The 25,915-nt window shown below is 43.7% G+C and overlaps 1 protein-coding gene across 1 annotated transcript in view; it reads left to right on the top strand.

Annotated features, from left to right (window-relative positions):
- Positions 1-4,498: 4,498 nt before the first annotated feature.
- Positions 4,499-25,915, top strand: part of TNFAIP6 (TNF alpha induced protein 6) — a 156,903-nt gene continuing 135,486 nt past the window's right edge. The window contains exon 1 of the mRNA XM_085645597.1: positions 4,499-4,685. Within this exon, the coding sequence (XP_085501723.1) occupies positions 4,592-4,685 (94 nt within the window). The 5' untranslated portion in view covers positions 4,499-4,591. The remainder of the gene's footprint in view (positions 4,686-25,915) is intronic.

Genomic DNA, 25,915 nt, shown 5'->3' with positions numbered 1-25,915 from the left:
TCGGAAGTCCACAGGATCGATCGAGCGGCTGCTCTCGGTTCAGTCTTCTTGCTTTTGATTGGGGTATCGGTGACGCATCACCAGGAGGTGACTCCGCGTCCCGGTGCAGTCGGAGGAAGAGGTTGAGCGGCTGCTCCCTTCAGGTAGAGACCCCGGCTGGGTGTTTCCCTGACTCCTCGATTCTCCCCAACACTCGTCGTGCCCCTCACAGCCTACCGATTGGCATTGTCGGCCATTTCATTTCTGCCCTCTGTTGGCATACGCCGGGATCGGCGTATATGCAGAGGACGGTTAGGACCATCCGTGCTGTGGGCTGGTAACGTACTTAGCCTGGAGGATTCCAGTGACTATAACTTTTGTTTATTCGTTGTATTGTTTTTGCCTTCATTAAAATAACTAACCCTTCACAAGTGGTTGCGTCCTCATTATCGTGTCTGTTAAACGATCCTGAGACGTTCAGGGCGTTACAATACTCTGGTATAACATATGGAGTAAAGATGACACTAAATTTACCAAAGAGATAATAACAGACTATCTTACTCTGGAACGCAGAGCAAGAATACCTTGGTGGCTTTCGTAAACAGTTTGCTTAAGGAGGTGGATGGAAAATTGAGCTGTGATGAGCTGGAGGGAGTATTACAATCTAATAAGAAAGATTTAAAATCTGTTCTGATGGGGAAAAGGATGGCGGATAGAGAAAAGAGAGAGTGTGCCAAACAGACTGTGTTAATGTACGTATCAGGCCACATACAATCAAATGCCTAGACCTACCTCATCTTAGTTCCAAATATCCAACACAGATTTTATTTAACAAGATTGCGAATAGGCACATTGCACTTTTTGGTTGATTTCCCCGAGATTGGCTTTTGTTCCCAAAAGTTAATCAGATGCCCATGTAATGGCAAGTCCAACGAGACTACACTGCATTTTTTTACATTTTTGTAACTTTTATAGGGATTTGAGGAAACAAATCCTGTTTTTAAAAGAAAAAAATATGTATTCTAAAAATGCTTTTAATTTTATCAGTAATCTTAAAACTGTGAATTTGTGCTATCGAGTTTCTATGTTTCTTATGCCAGCGAAAAAAGGAGACCGCTGCTACAACTGGCCATTTTAAGATATGAAAATGAATATTCCATTAATTATCCCTGATCTGATGTCTTTGATAATGCCTTTTAACTTGATGACCATGGAATTGACGCCTAGCCTGGTATCTGGTGTTCTGTGCCTGTACATTTAACTGTCCACGTTATGAGATCCTGTTTATGGTTTTTATATAGAATTCTTATTAAGATCACTTGTAAATTGTATCTGTGCAATTCTTTTATGGATATGTTTATCCGAATAAAGATTCATTTGATATGATTTGATATTTCTACCCGCCCCCAAGGCAAAGGTATCATTTATTAAATGTAATAAGGTAACCCAATGTTATCCTATGGTAGAAGTAGGCATTGCAGTAGTGCAAAACAAATTTGAGTTTTTGACCATCAGGATATGTAAAACTTAAACGTACATATGTAACTTTTTTTAATATAATGTACACTGCCCTATAGGCTGTTTATGGCTTATCTGAGGGGTGACATGTTTTAGAAAGGACGTTTTAGGCCTAGCAAAAGGTTTATTTTGCCATGTTGAAATGGCAGTTTAAAACTGCACACTGGTTGCAATGGCAGACCTGAGACAAGGCTACTTAAGTGGGGGGCACAATATGTTTTGCAGGCCCAGTAACAGGATTTAATTTACAGTCCCTGGGTACATGTAGTACCAATTTATGAGGGACTTAAAAGTAAATTAAATGTGCCAATTGGGTATAAGCCAAATGTACTAGTAGAAAGCACAAGCACCTTAGCACTGGTTAGCAGTGGTAAAGTGCACAGAGTCCTAAGAGCCAACAAAAACGGGTTCAGAAAACAGTAGTGGTGAAGGCAAAAAGTTTGGGATGACCCTGGAGAGAGGGCCTAGTCCAACACCACAACAAGCAGGCACTCAGCTGACAACCAGGAAAATGCCACATCACTGTGTGCTCTGGTAGCTCAAAAAGACATATTGAGGCCTTTTATCTCTGAAACACTTTTCTAAGGAGCAGGGGCATAACACAAGCCCCTGTAGTCCCGGCACTGCAAGGCGGCCTCCAACCCTGTAAGGGCCTCCCAATCCTGTAAGGGGGGGTCCCCATTCCACCAGCTGGCCGGTAATCTGTGCTACGGTTACCCTTTTAAAGTTTTGAATCTTGCTATTTTTATGTTCTGGGAAGTGCAGGGGCACTATTTGTTTGTCCTGGCACATATTAAATTTGTTTTGAATAAATTAGAGAATAGTACAGTCATAGGTAGAGTGAACTTAACACTGAGTGAGAAGTTAGCCATGTTTTCCCTATCTTTTGGTTCCACCTAGAGGTGGCATTTTGGTTGGAAAGCACTGGTGTTTGGGAACCAGGGCGCGATACCCACACCTCCCATGCCCATTTTATGCTGTTAACGGAGCATTTGCACAGCGAGCAGGCAATCAGTTCTACGATTACACTTTTAAAGTTTTTATTCTTGCTATTTTGATGTTCTGGGAAGTGTTGGAGGGACTATTTGTTTTTTTCTGACGAATTATGAAGTGTTTTGGTTAAAATGGAGAATAGTGAAGTAATAGGTGACGTGTCTTTAACACTGAGTGAGACGTTAGCTATTTTTTTCCTACCTTTTGGATACCCATAGGCGCCATTTTGGTTGGAGCGCTCTAATGGTTGGAAACCAGGTCAAGATACTTACACCTCCCACTCCCATTTAATGCTTTCAGCAGCGCGGATGCACAGCTAGCAGGTACTTGGTGCTACGATTACAGCTTTAAAGTTTTTCATCTTGCTATTGTTATGCACTGGGTAGTGTTGGGGGAACTATTTCGTTTCTTGACAAATTATAAAGCTGATTTGGTTAAATTAGAGAGTAGTGACGACGTAGATGGAGTGAATTCATGATGGATGCGAAGTTGGGAGGATTGATGAGAAGTACGGATAGGAAGCAGGTCTGAGGGATGAGAAGTAGTGATGATGGAAGAGATGTAGGGATGATGAATGAGAAGAAGGGATGATGGGTGAAAAGTAGGGATGAGAAGCAGAGAAGATGGATAAGAAGCAGGGATGATGGATGAGAAGTAGGAGTGATGGATGAGAAATAAGGGATATGAAGTAATGATGTTGGCAGAGAAATAGGGATGATGAATGAAAAGTAGGGATGAGAAGTAGGGATGGTAAATGAGAAGTGCGGATGATTTATGAGAAGTAGGGATGTGGGATGACATGTAGGGATGATAGAAGAGAAGCAGGAATGATGGATGAGAAGTAGGGATGATGGATGAGAAGTAGGGATGAGAAGCAGGGATGAGGGTTGAGAAGTAGGGATGATGGAAGGGAAGTAGGGGTGATGAATGAGTAGTAGGATTGATGGATGAGAGGTAGAGATTAGAAGTAGGGGTGATGGACGAGAAGCAGGGATGAGAAGTAGGGATGATGAATGAGAAATAGGGATAATGGATAAGAAGTAGTGGTGATGGATGAGAATAAGGGATGAGAAGCAGGGATGAGAAGTAGAGATGTTGGAATAGAAGTAGGGAGGATGGATGAGAAGTAGAGCTGATGGAAATTAGAAGTAGGAATACTGGATGAGAAGCAGGGATTATAAGAAGTAGGGGAGATGGATGAAAAGTAGGGATGATAGAGAAATTGGGATGAGAGGTAGGGATGAGAAGTGGGGCATGAGGATGTCCTAACATGGATGATGGAGGATGTCCTAAAATTGATGCAATACCAGTGGCCATCTTAATGTACTACAAATAGTGGACTCAGGCAGTAGCTGGAATGCAAATGGATGCAATACATTTACCCCACCCATCTCCATATTGGGGATTTTCGAGTGCAAACATATATCAGTTTTCAAAACAATTCTAGTGTATGCTGTGAATGGGCATTCAAAGGTGAACACTTCAAAGAGCGGATAAGAAACACCAGAAGAACTCGACCAGCCCTCTGCCTGCCAGGCTTCGTGTCACTCCCATTTTTTTCTTTTTCTTGTAATAGAAACGATTTGTCAAGGTATCATGTTGCCCACAGACCTTATGGACTATTTTCAAAGCATATGTTCCATTTGTTGTATTTCGAATGTAGCCGCATCCTTTTTGACAGATTCCTAAGTACAGTGAAGTGATGCAAAGTAAATAAAGATACCATTTGAGAGCCAAAATGTGAAAGTGGGGCAATTAGAACCGGTGGGACTTCTACAGTCAAGAAAGTGGAAAATATAAGTTTTTGAGTACAGAAAAATGTTTCCAAAGAATTATGCTGACACCACCACACCTTCGGATATGTTTAATTCAAGAGATGACGTCGAGTCTCATTCTCATAGTCACCGCACAGTTGGGAAATGTTACAGCTGCAGCACAATTGGATCAGCCATACTGACATCACTCCTGGAAAGGAGAAAAAAAAACCTTAAATGAGCTGAGGGCCAGATGTGGGAGAAGAATTTGGGCAGCCACTGAGAGCTTTACTACTGAAGCCCCTCTTCGGATTCCCTCCTGAAACCCGCAGGCTTCCAGCCGCGCAATGATGCTTCTCGTGTACTCCCTGGTCGGGCAGTGGGCTCTGGCCGCGGGGTGGGGCTACAAGGACGGAGTGCTGCGGAACTCCATATGGCTCGGTAAGCGCTTTATCTTACAGATATGCGGAAATGTCCCCTTATTATCAGCAGACCTTAAACATAATGAATCCAGACAACGGCGGGCGAGCACGGCACAGAGAAATACTGATATGTGGTTGTCTGGTCATTGCAAAATAATATGGTGTAATATGAATATTTTATGTTGACACCGTGAACTTAACGTTGTTGAAGTTTACCGTACAGTTTTCGGGTTTTCTTTCGATTGATGGTTGGGTCAAGAAAACGTTACCACAGTTATTATTTATTCTCTTTGCGAAGATACACTTTGTTATTTAATGCCAGGTTGTATATTTGGATTGTCAAAATAAAGTGCGTGAGCAGCGGGAAAGTGCGCAAAGCACTTTCTTTCTCTTTCCTGTGTGTGGAGTTATCTTGACCTGCCCTTTGAAGACTGGTCTGGCAAGGCAAGGGGGGAGCAGCTCGAAACAGACGTCCTGCAAGAATTAGCTCTCTGTACTTTTAAGGCATGTCTGAGCACTGGCTTCAGTCATAAAACAGGAGCATGTACGCAGACAGAATGAAAGTGACTTTTCACCCTTATGCGTAACATGCAACAAATTAATGTATGACGCACTGGCGTAACAAAACTCGAAGGGGCCTCCCTGCAAGGCACGTGGAGGGCCCCCCTCCGGGCACAATCAGGAGCTATGCAGCCAGAGCGCTGTGCTGCGGGGGCCCCCTCGAGCTTGGGGCCCCACGCACCGCGGGGGCTGCGGGGGCCTGTGTTACGCCTCTGGTATGACGCAAAAGGCCACTTTTTACAGTAGCTAGTAATGGGGAGGCTAGGCAGTTTCATGAATGGTAAGGGTAATGGTACAATTAGATCAACTGATTGGGCCAAGATCACACCATTGAATAGGGTCCGGTCCGAGACTTGCGCGCCTATGCCCTGGCTGCTTCCCCTCACCCACCTATTTTAGATAAATGCTCTGTTTTTTTTTTAAATACTTGTGTTCAAAGTGCCTTCCTTCCACATTTCAAGTTCTTTAAAATTACCCTAAAAGTTATGTCTCAAATGCCAAGGGATAGAAGAGTGAGTGAGTGTGGCGACAGTGGGCGTTAACGAGATTCAGCTGCTGCTTGTCAACGCGTCTATTTCACTGGCAGCATGAGGCGCCGTCACGTGACACGAATTTTACTTGTTTCTTCCGCGTTTGGTGGTAATTTTACAACCATCCAAGAGTTTTGTACTACTGAATTTATATAGATATCACTATGTCTTCACATGGCTATTTTCCAAGCATTGCTTACTAATACTAAGCCATTTGTACATCTGGAATCTGACTTTCATAAGATGATACTTTAAGAACAGGGAGTTCCCTCTGGCACGTGAACACTGAGACCATCTGTGCATTAAGTGAGACAAGACTGTAAGTGCACCCTCCTCTCGCCTGTGTGCTTTGAATGTGCTTGCCATTTTTTTACATAAATAATGAGGCATGATTAAAACAAAGTACAGATGTAGACTCCAAGACAAGCAGACGACGGGACTAGAAAAGCTGCAATCAGACTTCTTAGCAGGGGAGCGGAAAATGCATACTCCAGGCTTGTTTCTACAGAGAGTGTACCGCAGTGTGTACATGTTAGCTGTCCCTATCTTATTTTGTGGCCAAATATGTGAAATGCCAATGCATCAATGTGTGTGTAGTACATCAAGGCCTGTAGCGCAGCAGCGTTTGTATATGTTCGACTGTACATTGTACAAAGGGTACCGATTCGTTTACTGATGCATACCGAAATGAAACACATAAGGCAACAATTATGCTCAGCACCCCAGAAAACCGCTGATTTTCAGGAAAATGCAGTCAAAAGACTTGCTTTCTCATTGTGTAGTGAAATACATGGGGCCTGGTTTACAAGGAATTACCGAAGGGCGCTGCCGCAAGCCATTTGGCTGCGCCACGCTGTGTTAATTCCAAAGCAAAGGCATGCGTCATATCTACAACGATATGACGGATCCCTTTGCTCTCATCTGTGCTGGCGCACATGCGCCGATGGAGGCACACTTTGCACAATGGTGCAAGGGTGCCTGAGTCTCGGGGATGATTGTTTTTGTGCAAAAAGGCACACCTTCCTGCTCAAAAAACAATCACAAGAGGTGATTTCCTCTTCCTATGTGTGCTGCAGAAGGCAGCATGCATAGAAAGAGGAAAAAAAGAGGAGAAATGAAAAATTTCTCCTCTTTGCGCCGCCCTACGCCTCCCCTGCGGAGGCGTTGCAATCTGACGCATTTCCAGGTTAACGATTTCGCGTAAATCCGGAAATGTGGCAGAAGCCATGGATGTTGCATGGGAACACCCACAGCAACACCCATGGCACGTCCCTTTCACGCAAAGTGTTGCGTGTAAAGGAGCCATATTTACAAGGACTCGAAAAGCCACGCAGGCTTCATCTGCCACGTGAAAGGAGGCATAATCTTGCTATATTTTTCCAAATATACAAGTTGTTTGAGGCTTCTGCGAAGGTAGCAAACTGGAATAAGGTGCAGCTGTAAAACGTAGCCAGTCTAATCCCGAGTAGTTACAAAAAGCGTTTTCCCGATCAGAGATACATGGTAATTGAGCAGCAGCTGCTGGAATAAGGAATAAGGTGCAGCCCGTAAAACGTGACCAGTCTGATCGCTGAGTAGTCACTGTAAGCGTTCTCCCTATCAGAGATACTGCTGCTCAATTACTGCATGTCTCTGATCAGGAAAACGCTTCTTGTGATTACTCTGGGATCAGACGGGCCACGTTTTACGAGCTGTACCTTATACCTTATTCCAGCAGCTGCTCCTCAATTGCCACGTATCTCTGATCGGGAAAACGCTTTGCAGAATCCTCCAAAAACTTGTATCTTAGGAAAACATATGGCAAGATTATTCCTTCTTTGACGTGGAAAATGATGCCACCAATCTAAAGTAACTAACTCTGCACGTACAGTACAACAGTGAATATTGTTACATTGGCCTGCCAAGACCCCCATACAAAAGTACATCCCAGTGGTCCTCACGTTAATGGATGAGACCACCTCCAATACTCAGCCATCCCCAGGTTTATTACAGTCCTGATGATGTGAGAAGTTGGCATGGTATAGACTGTCCACTAGTTAAAGTGGGCACCTTGCACCAGTCCAAACGACCCTTATTGATGATTAGGTTAAAGACAACCTTTATTGAAAGCTATCCTAGTGGTAGCTATGGAGAGCAGCCTTCAGGCTAAGTCTAGAAGGAATGTAAAGCAGCTTGGTTTACCCGATTATAACCTCCTGAATGACCAAATGAAAGGAGAACCACACAAGGAATATATACAATTTATATATGTATTACTAAACACTCTCTACTAGCCTGTTTATGAGATTAGAGAACAAGGCACACAATATTGAAGCACTAGAAAGACAGTAAATAGCACAATACACAGTGGGGCCCAGGAGGAGATAATACCATATACTAGAAAGTGGTATAACAACCACGACTTGACTAGACACAGTGCCTAGAGCATGTAGAATCACTGGCACTTCAAGGAACCACCCAAAGTAGTGACACAGGGGACCCACGGAGGACAGGTGCAGTGTGAAAACACAGATGCGAGCTCCGTACAACTCTGGGAAAATCACGGTTGGAATTTTAAAGATTAAGGACACTTAGGAGAGGACTTCAAGCAAACCCTTTGGAACATAGAATGTTCTAAGGCCAGCACCTTTGAGAGTACTGAGGTACCCGTGTTACCTATCTCAGAGGAGCCGGGTGCATAGGGGTCAAGTGGTGTCGGAAACGCTTGTTGATTTCAATGGCGTGAGGCAAAGAAGTGCTGCTGCCGGGAAGATGAAAAGTGTCCGGTGTGATCCAAGCCTGGATCGAAGCTGAGAAGAACCTGAAAGCAGAGGGGACAGAGTCTGGGTCACTTCACATGATAGACGAATGCCCACCGATGTCAGGTGTTTCAAGTGAGAAGAGGTGAAGCTTGACTCTGCAGCCACGGAGACCAGGCGACATCAACGATGACCAAAGTCTAGAGGTGAGCTGTCCCACGAAGGATGTCGAATGCTGGGGGGTCAGTGTCCGGATTGAACACCAACAAGCCTTGGCAACTGCAACCCATGCGGTCAGAGGGAAGATGCTTCGGTGGGAACCAACAAGGTCCTGGGGACTCTCCAAGCTATGGAGAGTCGGGGCATGTCTGGAGCAACCAGGAAAGCCCACAGAAAGTCAAAGTTACCTTCACAGGGACCCACAGGTCGACGGACCAGGGATCGCGAAGGGACCTCAAGTTGAATCACAAAATACCAGCCCATGGAACACTCGTGGAGGGTAGGCCAGAAATCTTCAGTGGAAATACTGCTCGGGGTCAGAACAACAAGTATCCCAAAGCACAGCCTCAGGGATCGCCGAAAAGCATATGCTGCTGCAAATGGACACGGTGCACAGGGGTACGGGTTGCACGGTCCCCACAAGGGATGCAGGTCTCAGGATTGCTGAGAACACTAGTCAACCTCGGGGACACTTGTGAATCCACCTCCTATGTTGCAGAAGTCTTCGGAGTCCTCAGGAGTTCGGGAGATGCAAACCGGTCAGATGCGTTTAAGGTGCCTGCCTTGCTGGGGAGTAACTCCTTTACTCCAAGGGAGATTCTTCAGTCATCCTGCATAGTGCAGATAGTCGAAGTACTTGGCTTCTGTAGCAGAGTTTCGTCCAGGTAAATCTAAAGTCCTGTAGTCAGGGGTTCCTACATTATAACCAAGGAAGGGGTGGGACAAACTCTTGGGACCCACCTATGGGAGGGTCAGGACAGCGGGGTGGCTCCACCCATGTCCTTTGTTCAGTTTCGCGCCAGAGCAGCAGTGAATGGCTCCTGCAACCGGTTTGAGCTGGACTATGCACAGGGACACCAAATGTGCCCCCAGTGCAGACATCAAAGCAGTCTCAGAGTGCACCCACCCAGCTCCAATACACTAAAGCCTGTCTGGGAGGTGGTCACACCTCCCTGTGATGGGAAACCTGTTGTCCAGCCTTCCCCTGCCGGAGTTTCGTCCAGCAGCAGGAGGGCAGACTCGTGTCTGTGGCTGGCAGCATCCATTTTGTGATGCCAGGTTCTGTAAAGCTGGGACCGGGTGTACCGGTGTTGTCATATTTCTTCCTCTAGGAGGGTGGAATCATACCTCCCACACCAGTTACTGGTGTGGAGGTATGAATCCAAGGTGTTTGACACCAAACACGACAAGTTTCCATGCAGCCGTTTTAAAGTTAGCATTTACCGCGACGTAATAATGCACTTAAGTATATATGGTTGGCTGCATCACCAACAACCTCGGAATATAGGTTCCCGAAGGCTGCAGAGGGGCTCTGCTCATGCAGGAGCACCCTCACACATAAAACCCAGCACCCTGCCTTCAGGATTGATAAGGCCTTCCATAGGGGTGACTTATAGGTTTATATGTGCAGTGATATGGAGTAGATATAGTGAACCTATATCTAAGTAAGGGGTGCATGCACCACCCTACACAGGCTGTTGTAGCAGACCTGTGGTGTCATTTTGAATGGTCTCCCAGGGGTGGCATAATACATGCTGCCCGAGAGGCCTCTGGGCTACCTATGCCCTGGGTACATAGTATACCATATACTAGGGACTGATAAGGGTACCCCAGAATCCAATCTGGAGTGTACCAAAAGTACATGAACAACCAATTTAGGGAGAAAGCAGATAGACTGGCAGGATCCCAGTCAGACTAAGTCGAAAACCAGCAAAACACCAGGAAAAAAGTAAGGGTAACCATGCAGTCAGATTCCACCTTCCTAATGATGAGACTCTCAGGGTTTCTCAAATTGGGTCGCCAACAACAAATCCCTTGCCTACCACAGTAATCTGTGAAATTACATGTAACAAAAAAGCTGCCTACAGCCTGTAAACACTGTGTGATAACAACTCACTGATAAAGGTCTAGTGGCTTTAACAAATGCTTCTCATAATGAATTAACTATGCTTACTGCCTTGGAGATAACGTTTCATAATAAGCAGATAATAACAAGCCCACTGTTTTGATTATAAGCTTCTCGTAAGCAACCATCAGGCACACAGTCATAGAATTACAAAGGTATACAAAATCACAGTTGCTAAGCAAAATACTTTTTCTCCTAAAAGTTCCTAACAAGTATTCTCACAGATAAATCTTTTATAACCACCAGTTGTCACCGGGGAAACCAACACCAAAACCCCTAACTACTACAGTAAACTGTGAGATTCCATGTAACAAAATTCTTTTCTGCAGGCCTTCATTCGGAGTAATATCCATCCACCCTTAAATGTACTGAAGGTAATACCAGCTTTTCACAATAAATATGCCAGGCCTACTGCTGTTATAATTTGTTGCCTGTATCGCCATTGACCATAACCGAAACCTCTAATCGGAAGTCGGCAAAACTTTATCCTAACCCGTTTTCTCTTTTGCTCTAAGCTGAGAGGTAATTCTAGGTACTTTTTGCCTTGCATTGTTTTGTACATACTTAGGACCATCTATATGTGTTTCCTAAGTTCTAAGTCTGCTCAGTCTTTGGATAGCGAAATAAGGTTTCCTTCCCTTATAGCTAATTTTTAATAGCTATAAATAACCTGTGATCCACATGGTGTTAAACTGCAAGGTCTGTAGAGAATTCTCCAAATATGCATCACCAAGAGCTTGTTTTAGGGAGGTGTTATTTCTTGCCAAAATAAGTAATTCAAGGTGCCTCCAAACTTAGAGCAATATGAAACAAAGAGAGCAGCCTTAAGGGTTGTAGATTGCTTGAACAAATTAAATTCTAAATGCACCTGCGCTTGCTGGGAGCTGTCAGAAAGTTTAAAAAGAGGTCTATAGGAGCTGCATTGTGCTATGCCAACCATGTTGATAACGCCCCACAAAAAGTCCATAGGCCATGTGTTAAGGGAGACATCATTTTGCTCCTTACTACACAAAGAATCTTGTTCAGAGTCATGTCACATAACCTGTTAATTAGCTTAAAAAATGAAGCTGTAAGGGCTGAGGTTGTAGTTTTTTTGGGCGCTGGATAAAATGTAGTACTTCTACGCTCGTCCAACCATAAGTGCAGTTATTCGTACCTAGCAATTTGTTCAATTTTAGTGTTATCTATTTGCCATTGCCGTTTTTTGTATCTTCCAGCCAAAGACCACCACTTTTGTTTTGTCTTTGTAAGAATGAATTATTTATGTGTGCAATACTCTTTTAAAATGGTTAGTGCTCTCTGAAGCAGAAAACAATGAGAAAAGTCACACTTGACTGGTATTTCTTCCTGAGAGCCGAATTTGTGCTTATGGTTCTGACCCCTAAGAAAAATACTTTTCTTGATATCACCAAAGAACTCATTCAACTCTAGTTCATTATTTGCTTTCACATAATTTGAACATATTATTCCATAGGTTGCTTTCATGAAACACTGTACATTGGGCACAAAAAGCACATTAAAATTTAAGATAACCCCCACACGACATCCACTTGCTCCTACACACTACCAGAATCACAACTTATATATATCCATATAACTCCATATACACTGTATCAGTACACCGTACATCGTATATAACTCCATATATCCTTATATAACTCCATATACACCGACCCAGCCACTCTTCACATACACAAAACCAAAAAACAACAGGGAAACAGATTGGATTTTAGCCATTGTAGTGTTGTGAGCTGGAGTCTCTCTCAAAGGATGGTCAACACATGTTTCGGTGTGGAAACTACTTTCATCCAGCCACCTTCTTCAGAACAACACTACACTAAATTTTACTTCAAGAGGTTGTCGGTAGGGGAATCTATAGACAATTTACAAAGGTGGGCAGTCAGAACCATTATATTACAAGGAATCAATCCTTACAGGAACAAAAAAGCAAATTCCATCATGAGGAACCATTGCTCTGGATTAAGCTCCAAGTAGACAAAAAATCACAAAAACGAGTTGACACTAGTCAAGCTGATTGGTGTTTACTTACACCATCACCATCTCATTTTCAAATCTTCAACTTCAAGGGACCAGAAGAGATCATCAAACATAGTCCTATTGAAAGTGAGGCAATATGAAAGTCCATAAGGAAGAAGCTTAAATCTTCCGGATATAACATGCATTTCATACTTCATAGTAGGTCAATAGAATTCTAACATTAGTCAGTTCAAATATACCGTTCCAATTTGAACTAAATAGTATTGGGATTCTATTGACCTACTATGAAATGCGTTAGATTTATATGACAAGTATCCTTAAGTATTCTTGGATAAAGAATTGTTGTTTTGGACCTGTGATCCTCTATAATTATTGTTCTGATTTTATAGATGTTTGTTTTTATGTCTCATGGTACAAGTGATATATGTGGCCTGGAAGGTATGTATGCAGAATGAGAGTTAGTATGACAGTTTGGTTTGGGAGGTAGTGTATGAATTCTCTCAGAGCAAGAGCATTTCTATATAAGTTGTGTCTTCATTATGTTTATATCCTATGAAACACTATATATAGTCAAACGTTGTGTTTATTTGAAAAGCTATATATCAAATATGGAAAATTTGGAATAAAAATGCTATTTACTATTTTATGTAAAATGATTTGAGTTAAGTTTTTACTAATATTTTGAATCACCTGGCTCTAGTATGACTCAGCGCTATCAATTATGGTGAGATATTCCGCCCTATTATTTAACCAGGCAGGTTGTTTTTGTGTGTATATTTTTGTTTTAATACCTCTGTTTTCCCTACCTCTGCATGGATTTGACCTGCGACCTTCTTCTTTGATGAGAGCAAACATTGTCATCAGCATTGACAGAGTGTGCTATAATGCTTAAGCGTTCTGCTAGGTTGATCAGGTTCCCCACTGTCCATTTCACTCTCTTCAGTGATTTACATCAGTTGAGTCTCCCAATGATATTACATTTGTGTAATGGGAGTGATCATGATTAATAGCTATGTGTGAGGGGAATGATTGCTACCTAGGAGCAATACAATTTTGAAGTCCACAGTTACATTGAAGGTGTCAACTGGTACCTCAGTGTAGTCCAAGAGAGCTCTTCTCTGTGAGGAGAAATGCATATAAGATGGGGTCTGGCCAGCCTTATATCAACCATTTAATAGGCGAAAGCCTAAAAAGTGAAGAGAGGTCCTGAATTCTGTCCCCAATTTCTCTTTTCTCTAGTTGGGAGCACAGATAGCAGGTATACTACAGTTGTCGTTGCAAGCTTGACCATGACCAGTTGTCTTTAGGCCAAAAATTGGAGGTGCAGACACTTCTTTCGTTATTTGTTAAGCTGGTCTTAACGGTTAATTTAAAAGTTATCCAAAGTGGATGGAGCTTCAGGTCTTTAAACTTGTGTAAATTATTAATATATAAGATAAAAGTAATGGGGACAGAACACAGCCCTGCCTTACCCCTCTATAAACACTAATATCAATGGAAACTTCCCCTTGCGTATTCATTCTAAATCTAGCTTTCAGATTTCGATGTAGATAGGCTAAGAAATGCACTATTGTCTCAACCATTCCAGTTTCCAACAGGACAGACCATAACCGCAAACGGTTAACAAAATCAAATGCGGAGGTCAGGTCCATAAACGCCAGGTATATTGGTGAGCACTTAGCAATTGTATATTTACCAATTATCAAATTTAAATTGAGGTACTGCTCTATTGTGCCCACCTTATTTCTGAAACCCAGTTGGCAGGGATTTAAAATAGTGTTCTCCTCTGCTCAATCTCTGATCTTATTATATAGGACCGTACCCAGTATTTTCAATGTTGTGTCTATGAGAGAAAAGGGCCTGTAGCAACTCGGTTGCAAGCGATTGCCCTTTTTAAAAATCGATACAATGATACAAGGCGACCAGTGCTTGGCAACGGGGATTTGGGTAAATTGTTAAATACATTAAGCAAGAGGGGGGCCCAGATATTAGGATTATGTTTAATGAGGTTTGTCTACACCCCGTCTGGTCCTGGGGCATTGCTGCCTATGCTCTAAGTTATAGCTTCCTCGACTTCTGAAAGAGAAATTATGACTCCCTTAGGATTTGGCAGCTCTGGCATTTCCTTATCATGTTGTGGAGCTGTATATTGCTGTCAAATGTGTCTCCACTAGTAATATTACAGCTTATCGGTGAGAGAACTTGGCCCACTGCCCGCATTTCTTTTATGGCGGTCCAAAAGAGTTTACCATTCTTTTGGCACGCAGTGTTGGCAAGCGAGTCCCATCGAGAGATCAGCATCTCTTCCCTCCTTGATGAAATCACCAGCCTATATTTTTTCCTCAACATTTGTACTGTCTGTGGACACCTTGGGTTTGCCACCAGAGCCCTACGCAGCTGTTGGTTTGTCACTGAGCATTCATGATTAAACCATCTAGGGTTGCAAGGTGAGGAGCGAATAGGTTTCATAAACTCAGTCCTGATGTTCAAACAAAGAATAGAGAATGTGATGCCCACATCAGGATTAGGATCAGCCGGTGTCAGACAAACCTCTAACAGTGCAAGGTTCTCCCATACCCCTTTATTAAATAACTGCTCAGGGTCAACCCTTCACCACACCAATCGGAGATTATTTGTGGACGATACCAAATTCCTTGCACCACACTCTTTTTTGTATGCAGGCTTAGGCACTATTTTAAAAGCCACTTCTATTGGGTTATGGTCACTATACAGTCTCGGCACCACTTTACCATAAAATTGAAAATCCTCTAAATTAGGGGAAATAAAAATATAATCAATTGTTGTGGTGCAGTCCCTTTCTCTAAACGTCTGGAGCGATAAATTGTTACTTACAGTGGCGTCGATATCCATGAGATTACTCAAATTTTGGATTAGCAGGTGTTCCATTAACTCTTCCCCCCTGTTACAAGTTGGGGCTCTGCTGGAGTTGATAAAACCAGAATACTTTCTTGTCAATTTTGCCTTAAAATCACTGCCCAGACAAATTCCTGCTGTATTACCAACGTTTTTCGAGTTTCTTAGGGCAGTGAAATAATCAAACAGATTGCTAAAATTAGTTTTAGGTTTATTATGGAAGTCATTACGTTAGAAATTCAACATATAAAGTGGCATGCCTCTTTTATATCTTAAAACTTGAAAGTTATCATTATGGGTTAGTATAATCTTGGTACAACCCCCTGCAGTAATGTTCACTCATATTGCTAAACCACCAGTAGGTCGGCCTGTTTTGGGTAGTGAGGCTAGCACTTCAAGATGGATATTTTTGGTGGCCCAAGTTTCCTGAAACATTAAGATGTCATATTGCCTAATTAACTGAAGCCAATCATCTGAGGATATCTTTGATTGTAAGCCAGCCAAATCCCAGCTTAATATTTTCATAACCTGACTGTCATGTACCGGGACCCTTGCTATGACCTTGAAGGGGTGCACCAAGGTTGAATGTGATAAACATGCGGATGGCAAATACCCCTCCCCATTAACAATTGGACCCAGTCAGTTCTGGGCTTCAAGATCATTCGATGCTGTGAACCTGCTCTGGTTGGATAGGGGAGGTGTTCCAGACAGAATATGTCTAGCAGATGGTTTGTAGAAATATCCCAGTAGGAGCGACCACATTTGGGTATACCTTCCAGCAGGGTGTTCCTGGCGGTTCGATGGTGCCATACCCATAGCAGGTCTACGAAAATTGATTACGACACAATTACCTTCGATGTTTTTAGGCAAGTCGCCCACCCATCCAACTCTTCGCGCCATTATTATTTTGTTCATATTTAGAGTGTTAAACTGTTACTTAGAGAGCCAATCGGCGCATTTATTGCAAAAACACTCCTGTCGGCACCAACACGTAAGGGCAGGCTGCTGTGGGGAGACTCAACACATCCGGGTTAGTGTTAGGACTAGACCCACTTGAAGGATTGTTAGGGTGTAGTTCACTAGGAATGGCACTATTATTTTTACTCAATATTTCTATGTGGTGGGTGGGTGTAGAGTTAAGTTTTTTTGCAATTTTGAATCACCTGACTCTAGTGTGACTCTTTAGCGCTTTAAATTGTAGTGACATATTCTGCCCTAATATTGAATCAGGCAGATTGTTTTTTGTTTCTATTGTTGTTTTCATACCTGTTTTCTCTGCCTTTTATGGATTTGACCTGGGGCCCTCTTCTTTGATGAGAGCAAACATTGTCATCAGCATTGACAGAGTGTGCTATAATGCTTAAGCGTTCTGCTAGGTTGATCAGGTTCCCCACTGTCCATTTCACTCTCTTCAGTGATTTACATCAGTTGAGTCTACCAATGATATTCCATTTTTGTAATGAGAGTGATCATGATTAATAGCTATGTGTGAAGGGAATGATTGCTACCTAGTTGCAATACAATGTTGAAGTCCACAGTTGCATTGAAGTTGTCAACAGGTACCACAGTGTAGTCCAAGAGAGCTCTTCTCTGTTAGGAGAAACGCATATAAGATGGGGGCTGGTCAGCCTTATATCAACCATTCAATAGGCGAAACCCTAAAAAGTGAAGAGAGGTCCTCAATTCTGCCCCCAATTTCTCTTTTCTCTGGTTGGGAGCACAGATAGAAGGTATACCACAGTAGTCGTTGCCAGCTTGACAATGACCAGTTGTCCTAAGGCCAATGTTTGAAGCTGCAGACACTTCTTTCGTTATTTGTTGAGCTGGTCTTAACTGTTAATTTAAAAGTTATCCAAAGTGGTTGGAGCTTCATGTCCCTTAGCTCCAAGAAGTGATGATCGCCCACCTTGCTGTGTTTCTGGTTTCAATGTAGTCCTACTTGATGGTCTATCCTTGAGCACATGGGGGTATGTTTCAAGTTAGAGAATCTAGTTGTGGAATCGTTAATTTGGATTCAGGAAATGTGTTTTGTTTTCTAATATTATTTTACTACCATTGGTGCTTGTATAACGACTTCAGTTGATTCGTTTATTTCTCCATATTTTTGGGCATAAAAGCCACTGATGTTATATCTTTAGAATCTACGTTAGAAAGTGACGGGAGCGCCTTCAAAAGTTGGATCATGTTTCCTTTGTTTAAGGTGTCCACACTCTCATGCAAAGTGGATCCTGGGTAAAGAATTATTTTGTTGGCTTTCTTGTCTAGTAGTGCACTTGTGGAGCTCTCTTGCTGTTCTACCTGGATGAATTTCACCAAGAGACATGCTTCAGTGAGGCTCTTTCTCACTTCGTTGTAAATTTCAGTTGGAGTATGCTTGAGCACCATCTGATGTTCCCCAACTAGTAATAGTGGAGCTTTAAGCTTCAAGTAGAGCTTCAAGGGCGTTGCCATTTCCGTCTTTCCGGGTGGTTGGTTACTGTGAGCTATGGTGATCTAAGTATCGATTGCAATTGTTTAGCTATTAAAGAATAGTTTGTTTTCCTTGGGCAGAAACTGAGCCATATCTGAATGTTGTTTGACATTTTTACATTCCTTATTGGGAGTTGTCTATTGATTATTTGCTGCAGAATGATTGTCTACTTCAAAGGGCTGCACTTCATTAAGGCTTACTGTGGTGTTTACTCATAATGACTTATCCTCTATTGCACTGATATGTGGATTGTGATGAGATTGCGCTCTGTAGGGTTCGTCAGCGTTTCCAAGCAATTGTATTTTTCTCTAGCGTCAAATATAGTAAACACCCTGGGGGAGGAAGAATGATTAATCCTTTGTCAGGCAAGAGTCTGCTTTGCCTTTTTATACAATTTCTTCAGTCTTTTTTATTTTCCTTGCAGAGTTGTATTATAGAAGAGGATTCAATCATATTGCGTGGGAAGTTATTTGTAGTGTTGCGTGAAAAAAATGATTGCAAGGTCTCAGCTTGCTCAGTGCTGCTTACATGAAGCAAATCCTTAGTTGCTTAGGTTTTGTCGACCTAGCCACATGATCTGGATTGATGCTAAAAGGATCTGTTGTTGAGCCGTTCCATATCGCCTGTGTTGAATTTCCCGTATGGGTCAGTTGAGTCTAGTTCTCCAATGACAGATTTCGCTAGCCGTCATCCTCAATTAAGGAATCTTTAGGTTTTCTTCCAGTGATCATTTCCTGTCTTAGGTCAGCTACAAGGGTTCTCATTATTTCTGGAAGGATTGTCAGTTTGTCTTGTATTGAAGAACATGAACAGTTAGAGTTTGTGAAGTCATCAGTAGTAAAAGGCTATATCACCTCGCTTCCGCTGCCCCATGCATTTTGCGAATACACATCCATGTTCTCCTTCCTTGCACAGGCTAATGGATCCCTAGCAATAAAACCATAGCTGGATCCATGCCACTAACAGGAGAGACAGAGCTACTTATAAGAGTCTGTTTTTGACTGGCTTACGTGGAGTCTCACTGGCTAGAGTATTGTGGAACCCAAGGGCTAACACGTATACAACGCCTGTAAAAATTGGATACATGCTTGAGGGAAATAAAGCTGCTCTCTCCTAAAAGTGTTTTCCTTCAAAATCGATGGCATAGTGTCAAGTCCACTGGTTGCACATAAATGATAGCATCTCACTCAGTTGTTTAACAGTCCCATCCAATGATCACCAGGAGGCAAAGAGAAATGTATGGCCTCATGAGAGGGTAAGTCCTTGTTTGCCCTCTTCCATTCCTGAAAAGCATGTGTATGCAGAAATCTCAGACTCGCGGAACGAGTTCGCACCTCAACATTGTTGGACATAAAACTGCACTTTGGTTGTGCGAAAATTCAAATTTACTGTTTGTTTTCGTTCATCAAACGAAGGTTTGTATTGTGTACTTTTATTATACGTTGATAATGAAGTATTGTGTTATTTTAATTTACTTTGATAATGCGCTGTATCTTACCCTACTGAGTGGCACACACTATATATTTTGAGACGAAAGAGGGAGGAGGATTACTTCAATCATTCCGTACAACTGGAGAGATTTCACATTTGTATGGAAATATTTCTAACCCTCTGGGAAATTTGCCTAATATCCTTGGTGAAAAAGCCCCCAAAAATTCTGGAAAATCATGCGTTAGTATGCCAAATGTCGGTCGGGCATTTTGTGCGATTTTTAGTGCAAACTGCTTCCTCACATCCATTTGATAAATGCGAGGACGCTGTTTGTGCTAAAAAAAATAGTGGCACAATCAACAGTCGCTCGTGTTCGGTTTGTTCATGTTGCTCCTCCAATAGGATTTTTACCCCAGAACAATCTCAATTATGCAGCATTGCATAATGACGAAAACTCAGCTATTTTGCATCACAATTGTACCTCGAAATGCTGTAAAAGGTGCGAGATTACGCCACTGTCAACGGAAGTTTGCCTGGGCCTTCTCAACTTGGACTACCCGACCTCCGCTGAGAAAACTCTTCATGCTTCAGCTCCACCCCTGCAGTAATACTTCCACATACTTTTGTTTTTCTAAATCTGGACATCAAAACAGCCTAACCTTTGCCTTAAATTTCATTAGTACCAAGCATTGGCAAAGCCAATCAATTTCAGGGGCATAGCTAGGGGGGGGTACTTCTTTTTGGATGCGGCGGAGATGAGCAAATCATCTGTCTACAAACCACCCCCCCCCCCAACAATTCGTCTGTCGTGCTCCATCCCCGCCCTCTCCGCAACAGGTCGTCGGTCGGCTGCCCACCGCTCCTACCTGCCCCGGGTGATACTCAAGGACCGCCCCGGGCGGCAAAAAGTCTAGCTATGCCACCTATCGATTTGGCTGATACTTTGAAACATTCAAAGTATCAACCTCAACTGCAGAGAAGAAAATCTATCAAAAAAGATTGCTGTGGATCAAAAAGATAAAGAGTTAAATGTATGATGATCCAGAGTACTTTTGTGATGTAAAGTAGTTCCTCATGCATTCCAATGTAAGCAATCCAAAAGAGGCGGATTGATACCCCAAATACCAAAAAGAGAGAAAGAATGGCTAGGTGGAGCCAAAGTCCACTTTATGTATATTTTGAGTTGTTGGTAACAATAAGTCTTGAGACAGCTCACAGTAAACTCAGACCTGAAATGTGTTCTGAGTTAGGATTGATTTTTCTTTGTTTTAGGCCCTATGTATCAAACAAATTGTCTTAAACTGGGTACTTGAAGCTACCAGAATCAACAAAGTGCCTATATGATGGTCTTCTTTAAGGTTAAAAAGTAGCCTTGTTGCCTTGCTGTGGATTATAAACAGCATGAGAGGTGCTCCAGGATTGGTTGTTGTAAGAACAGGAAAGTCAACCACAGCAACCAGGCTCTTGGTACCACACGAGCAAAATGAGACACTGGATGGCGGCAGTATCTAAGTACTTAATAAAGTAAGGATAGAATTGATATTGCACTGCACATTTGTTCACATATGTTACCAACAAAATTAAAAACAATTCACTTAGGTAAATTAAATCTAGGCCATACTTCTGCACAATAGCGGGGAAACCGAGAGTGCAATGTGTAGTTGTTTCCGTCGAACACTCAGCAAAAAAGGGGCGTGTCCATATAACATGTGCCAATGAGTCAAGTCGATATCCACAGCCTTTACAATATTTGCACGGTGTCTCCCTTTATGGGATGCCTTAAGAGTTAAAATGCAAATTCCAGCGTCCCTTCTGCCATGGTAGTTACATAATCAGTTCATTACTCCCTACCCTTCATCTACCCTCCTCTTTTCTCCTTCTTTCTTTTATAACACCCTTTGCTTTGATATTATATTGTGGAGTTTTTTTTTATGGTTTCCGTCTGTTTCAATGTAAGTGATGCCGATCATAGGGGGTCATTACGATGGTGGTGAAACCGCCACCGGCAGCCTGCTGGTGGCGGTTTCCCCGTTATCTCAAAGCACTTCTTAACCCGCCATATTACGATGGCGGGCCGTGTGCTGGCGGAGGCGATTGCCTGGCGGCCCCACCAAGCATCTCTAAAATGGTGGCGGTGCCTAGCAGGCACCGTCCGCCAAATTATAATGCTGTATCCACGCAAGCATTTCCATGGCGGTGAAACCGGAATGGAAAGGCTGGCATGGATTGCATATGGGGGCCCATTGCGGGCCCCCTAGTTTTGGGGGAGTTGGGTGTGCACTGGGCATTTACCTGCACCACGTGGCAGGCACCGCATGGTGCAGGGAAACATACGACATGCATTTTTAGCATTTCGGCAGGTGCTGTAGCCAGCATCACCCGCCGCAATGTTAGCCATACACAATGCAATTGCCACGGTGGCGGTCGTATCGTAATCGGACGTGCAGGACTGCCGCCTTACAGGCGGGCGGTTCCAGTCCCCGCATCGATGGTGGACAGACATAAGTCCGTCCGCCATCGTAATGAGCCCCTTAGGGCCTCATTACAATGGCCGAGGGCCTGCCAACACCAGCCGGTTGGTGGTGGACCCTCCGCCATCGAACTGCTGTTTCCCCCCGCCATATTATGATGGCGATGGGAATCATTAGTGAAGCGTGGTGGTCCGTTTCTGACCGCCTGTCAGAGCAAACACATTGCCTGACATTGCGGCGGTTGTGATATCCCTTTCCACTGTTTCCGCTGCAAAACGAATACCAGAAATGGATTTGGGGGTCCGTAGCGGGCCCCCCTCAATTCCAGGTGCAGGGACATGTACCCTGGGGGCGTCATTGGTGGCCCTCAACATATTCCTGCCCCATGTGGCAGGCACCGCAGGGTGCCTGCCACATAGTGCAGGGATGTGTCTGCACCGTCTATTTTGCATTGTGGTGGGGGCTGCTGACTGCATCCCCGCCACAATGCAAAATATAGGCAATGCAACCGCTGTTGTGGCGGTTGCATCGTAGTTTTGAGTGTGGGAAGGCTGCCTCACGGGTGGCCGGTCCCAAATCCGGGGTCCATTACGAAGGAGGGCGGATGTCCTCCGGCGGGCGGTAGCAACCGCCAGAGCAGCGGCCCGCCATCGAAGCCCTGAACACCGCCGGTCCAATTAGCATTGCGGTCGGGACCGCAGCGGTGTGATTTCCCACCCGCCACTTTTCCGCCGGTTGCAGTCCGCCCACTTGCCTGGCGTGCGGAGCTGGACCTCTACAATTGTGGCGGATCAGGGCCAAGCACCGCTGGCATGATTATGATGCCGGCGGTAGCCAGCTTTCCGTGGCGGTGGAACCGCCGTGGAAAGGCATGCGGAGAATGTCTCCGGGGGTCCATTGCGGACCCCTAATGTGTTGGGGGGGTGTGGGTGCACTGGGGGGGGTACCCATGGTACCCCCCTACATGTCCCTGTACCAGGTGGCAGGCACTGTGCAGTGCCTGCAACACAGTGCAGGGACATGCAGGACATGCTTGTTTGGGCATTGCGGCGGTGCTGCTGGCAGCACCGCCCGCCACAATGTTAACCGCCGCTATCCGACCGCCGCGGTCGGATTTCCACTGCGGAGCATAATAATTGGACCGGCGGATTTCCCGCAGTCCTGGCGGGCGGGGTTTTCCCGCTACCATGGCGGTCGTGGTGCTTTTCCGCTCGTCATCCTAATGGACCTCTATGTGTCGATGGCGGACGGACTAAAGTCCGTCCGCCATCGTAAAGAGGCCCATAGTCTTTGATCTTTGTGCAGCGTGCAGATGCCTGCGGGGAGGGGGGGGATGGGAGACTGCTTTATACCTGCATTAAACTAATAATGGTGTAGTACCAAAATGTTGTCAAAGAGAGACTTCGGAGCACTATGTAAACACCTGTTATTTCAGCTTGTCTATGTACATGGCATCATAAGCGTTGACTATGAAGTAAAATAAGGAGGGCCCTATTATGTCGAAAATAACGAATTATGCTTTATTGTTTGTTATGTTCTAGTAAGGTATTTGTTGCTGGTAGCGCATAAACAAATGTTTGTAGGTCCGTGCAGTTAGATTTAATTATTGAGTTTAACAAGGCCTGTTATGGTTGAACTGGATGGTGCTTGCCGCCCGCGACCGTTTAACGGTCAGTTTTCTTCTTCTTCCAAATATTGAGACAGTGGCATTTTAAACACTGTGTGAGACATGAAACCACAATGGCAATTTTTTTCAATATCAAGGACTTTACATGTTGTTTATCCCGCATTTCAGTGATTTTTGTTATTTGCCATATTTTGTCCTTCGTCAGACGCAGGCACGCATCGACCATTGGGCTGAAAGGCCTTCAGCCCCCCCATCCTGTGGGTCATCCCGAGCTGAGACGCGCACACACACATCCGCACCCGAGTACTTCACAGGCCTATAAAAGACCATTTACTTGCTAACAAGGCTTTGTTGTTTTTTCACCCCTTTTAAGAGCCCCTGCATCGCCACTCTGACTATCCCTGGAAGAATTTACCCCCGAAACATGGCTCTAGTTGCGCCTCTGGTCGGACTGATCCATTCCTATCTTCCACTTAAAACTCCAAAATTCTCCAGAGACAGGAATATCGTGGCATACGAAGCGCCAACGCCGTCATCTGTTTCAACTGGTGCACACGCAATTCCCCGGCTTCAAAGATTTATGTGAGGTTTTCCACCATCTTAGATAGAATGCCAAATTGATGTTATTGAGCACATTCAGTGCTCATTCATGAAACCTTGACGCAGCAGATATTACTCTGCTGTTTAAATCGGGGGAGCGCAAAGGGCGTTTGTGCCTGCTTTGCGCGCCTCCGGGGCTAGTGCATCCCCTTCACTAATACCGATAGCGCTGGCGCACTTAAAGGGCCAGTGCTACCTTCAGAGGGTGTTCCCTCATTTGCATAGGGGCATACCCTATGCAAATGAGGGAATTCCTTTGACTCTGCGCCCGTGGCATATAACGGGCACAGAGGCAAAGAAGCCCTCAGGAGGCGCACTGACAGTGCACAATTTAAAAGGTGGTGTACTGTCAGTGAGAGCAGCCCTCTGCAGGGAGAGACCCCCCAAAATATCAATTTGTATTATATATATATATATATATATATATATATATATATATATATAAAATTAAATAATACGTATTAAATATGTTAATTAATAAAATAAATCTAAAAAAAACTAAAGTAGATTTAATAGAAATTTTAACAAATATAACAAATAAACTTAATTTAAAAAGGTTAAACACAAATACATAATAATTAATATATACATTTACTTTAAAACAATTAATAAACTATTAATTTTAATTTATTTTATAATTCTAAAATTATATAAACTGTACAAAATATATATATATATCTCTACGCATTCCCAAGCCGAAGACAATCCCTCCCATCAGGGGCACAAGTAAAGTTACCTATACGAATGATACTACTCAGTCAGATCTTAGTTCCTTGGGCGGTAGTGACTCCGAATCGGAACTGCGTGGCAATTTGGCAGCAGGCTCTATTCCCAAACCGACTCCCGCTGAGGAAATGAATTTTTTATGCGTGGAGAGAAGGCAGACACTGCGCCCGAGACCAGCAACTACAGACTACGACGCAAACGAGCAAATTTCAAATCGAGGCAGAGGCAGAGGGCGAGGAAGAGGAACATCAAATCCAAACAGGAGAAGAGGAAGAGGATACTGGGCGAAGAATCAGTAATCCCTGGTGATACCAATACTTTCATCAACTTAACGCCTTTGGAATTGTCCAATGAAGAGAAAAGGATCCTCTCCTTGGGCCTATCGTTTGCACCTGAGAATGATTTTGACTATGCAGCCACTCGCCTTGATCTGTACAAAGCAGTACGGAAGCTAAAACTGAAAAAATCTTTTGCACTTCAAAGCAATCGGCATAATATCAACGACAACACACAGGATTCATCTTTACAGGATGCTATCCAAAATCTTTGGGACACTGAGGGAGCGGGTGGGAGTAATGAGGCTTGCCATCAGACTGGTATTGATTTACAGGGGCCCATTACCCCATTCAGACCCAAGTCGACATACAATCCAATTATGCCACGAGACGCCCTGGATGTATTCAACGAAAATGTAATTGCAGGGATGAAAACGCTGCATATGGAAACGTGCAACAAACGACGCCGTTACAACCGACAAACACAGTCATACCATCAACTTATCTCTAAACTTAAAGGCGACAAGACGATTGTGGTCCGTCAAAGCGACAAAGGAGGCAATATTGTCTTATTAACAAAAGAACATTATGACCAAGAAGCCTTCAATCAACTTAACGACAGAGACTGTTACACCCGCACAACTGCGGCAGAAATACAGTCATCTAGAAATGACTTTAGGAACAAGTTGACCTCGTGGAAGAGACACAAACTCTTATCTGAAAAGGAATACAATTTCTTGAAAAATGAAAATCCTGTCATTCCCACCCTGTATTTTATTCCCAAAGTGCACAAGGATCCAAGCAAACCTCCGGGCAGACCTAT

Source organism: Triturus cristatus, chromosome 3_1, assembly GCF_964204655.1.
Source record: "Triturus cristatus chromosome 3_1, aTriCri1.1, whole genome shotgun sequence".
NCBI lineage: Eukaryota > Metazoa > Chordata > Amphibia > Caudata > Salamandridae > Triturus > Triturus cristatus.
This window is presented reverse-complemented; position numbering and strand designations above follow the sequence as displayed.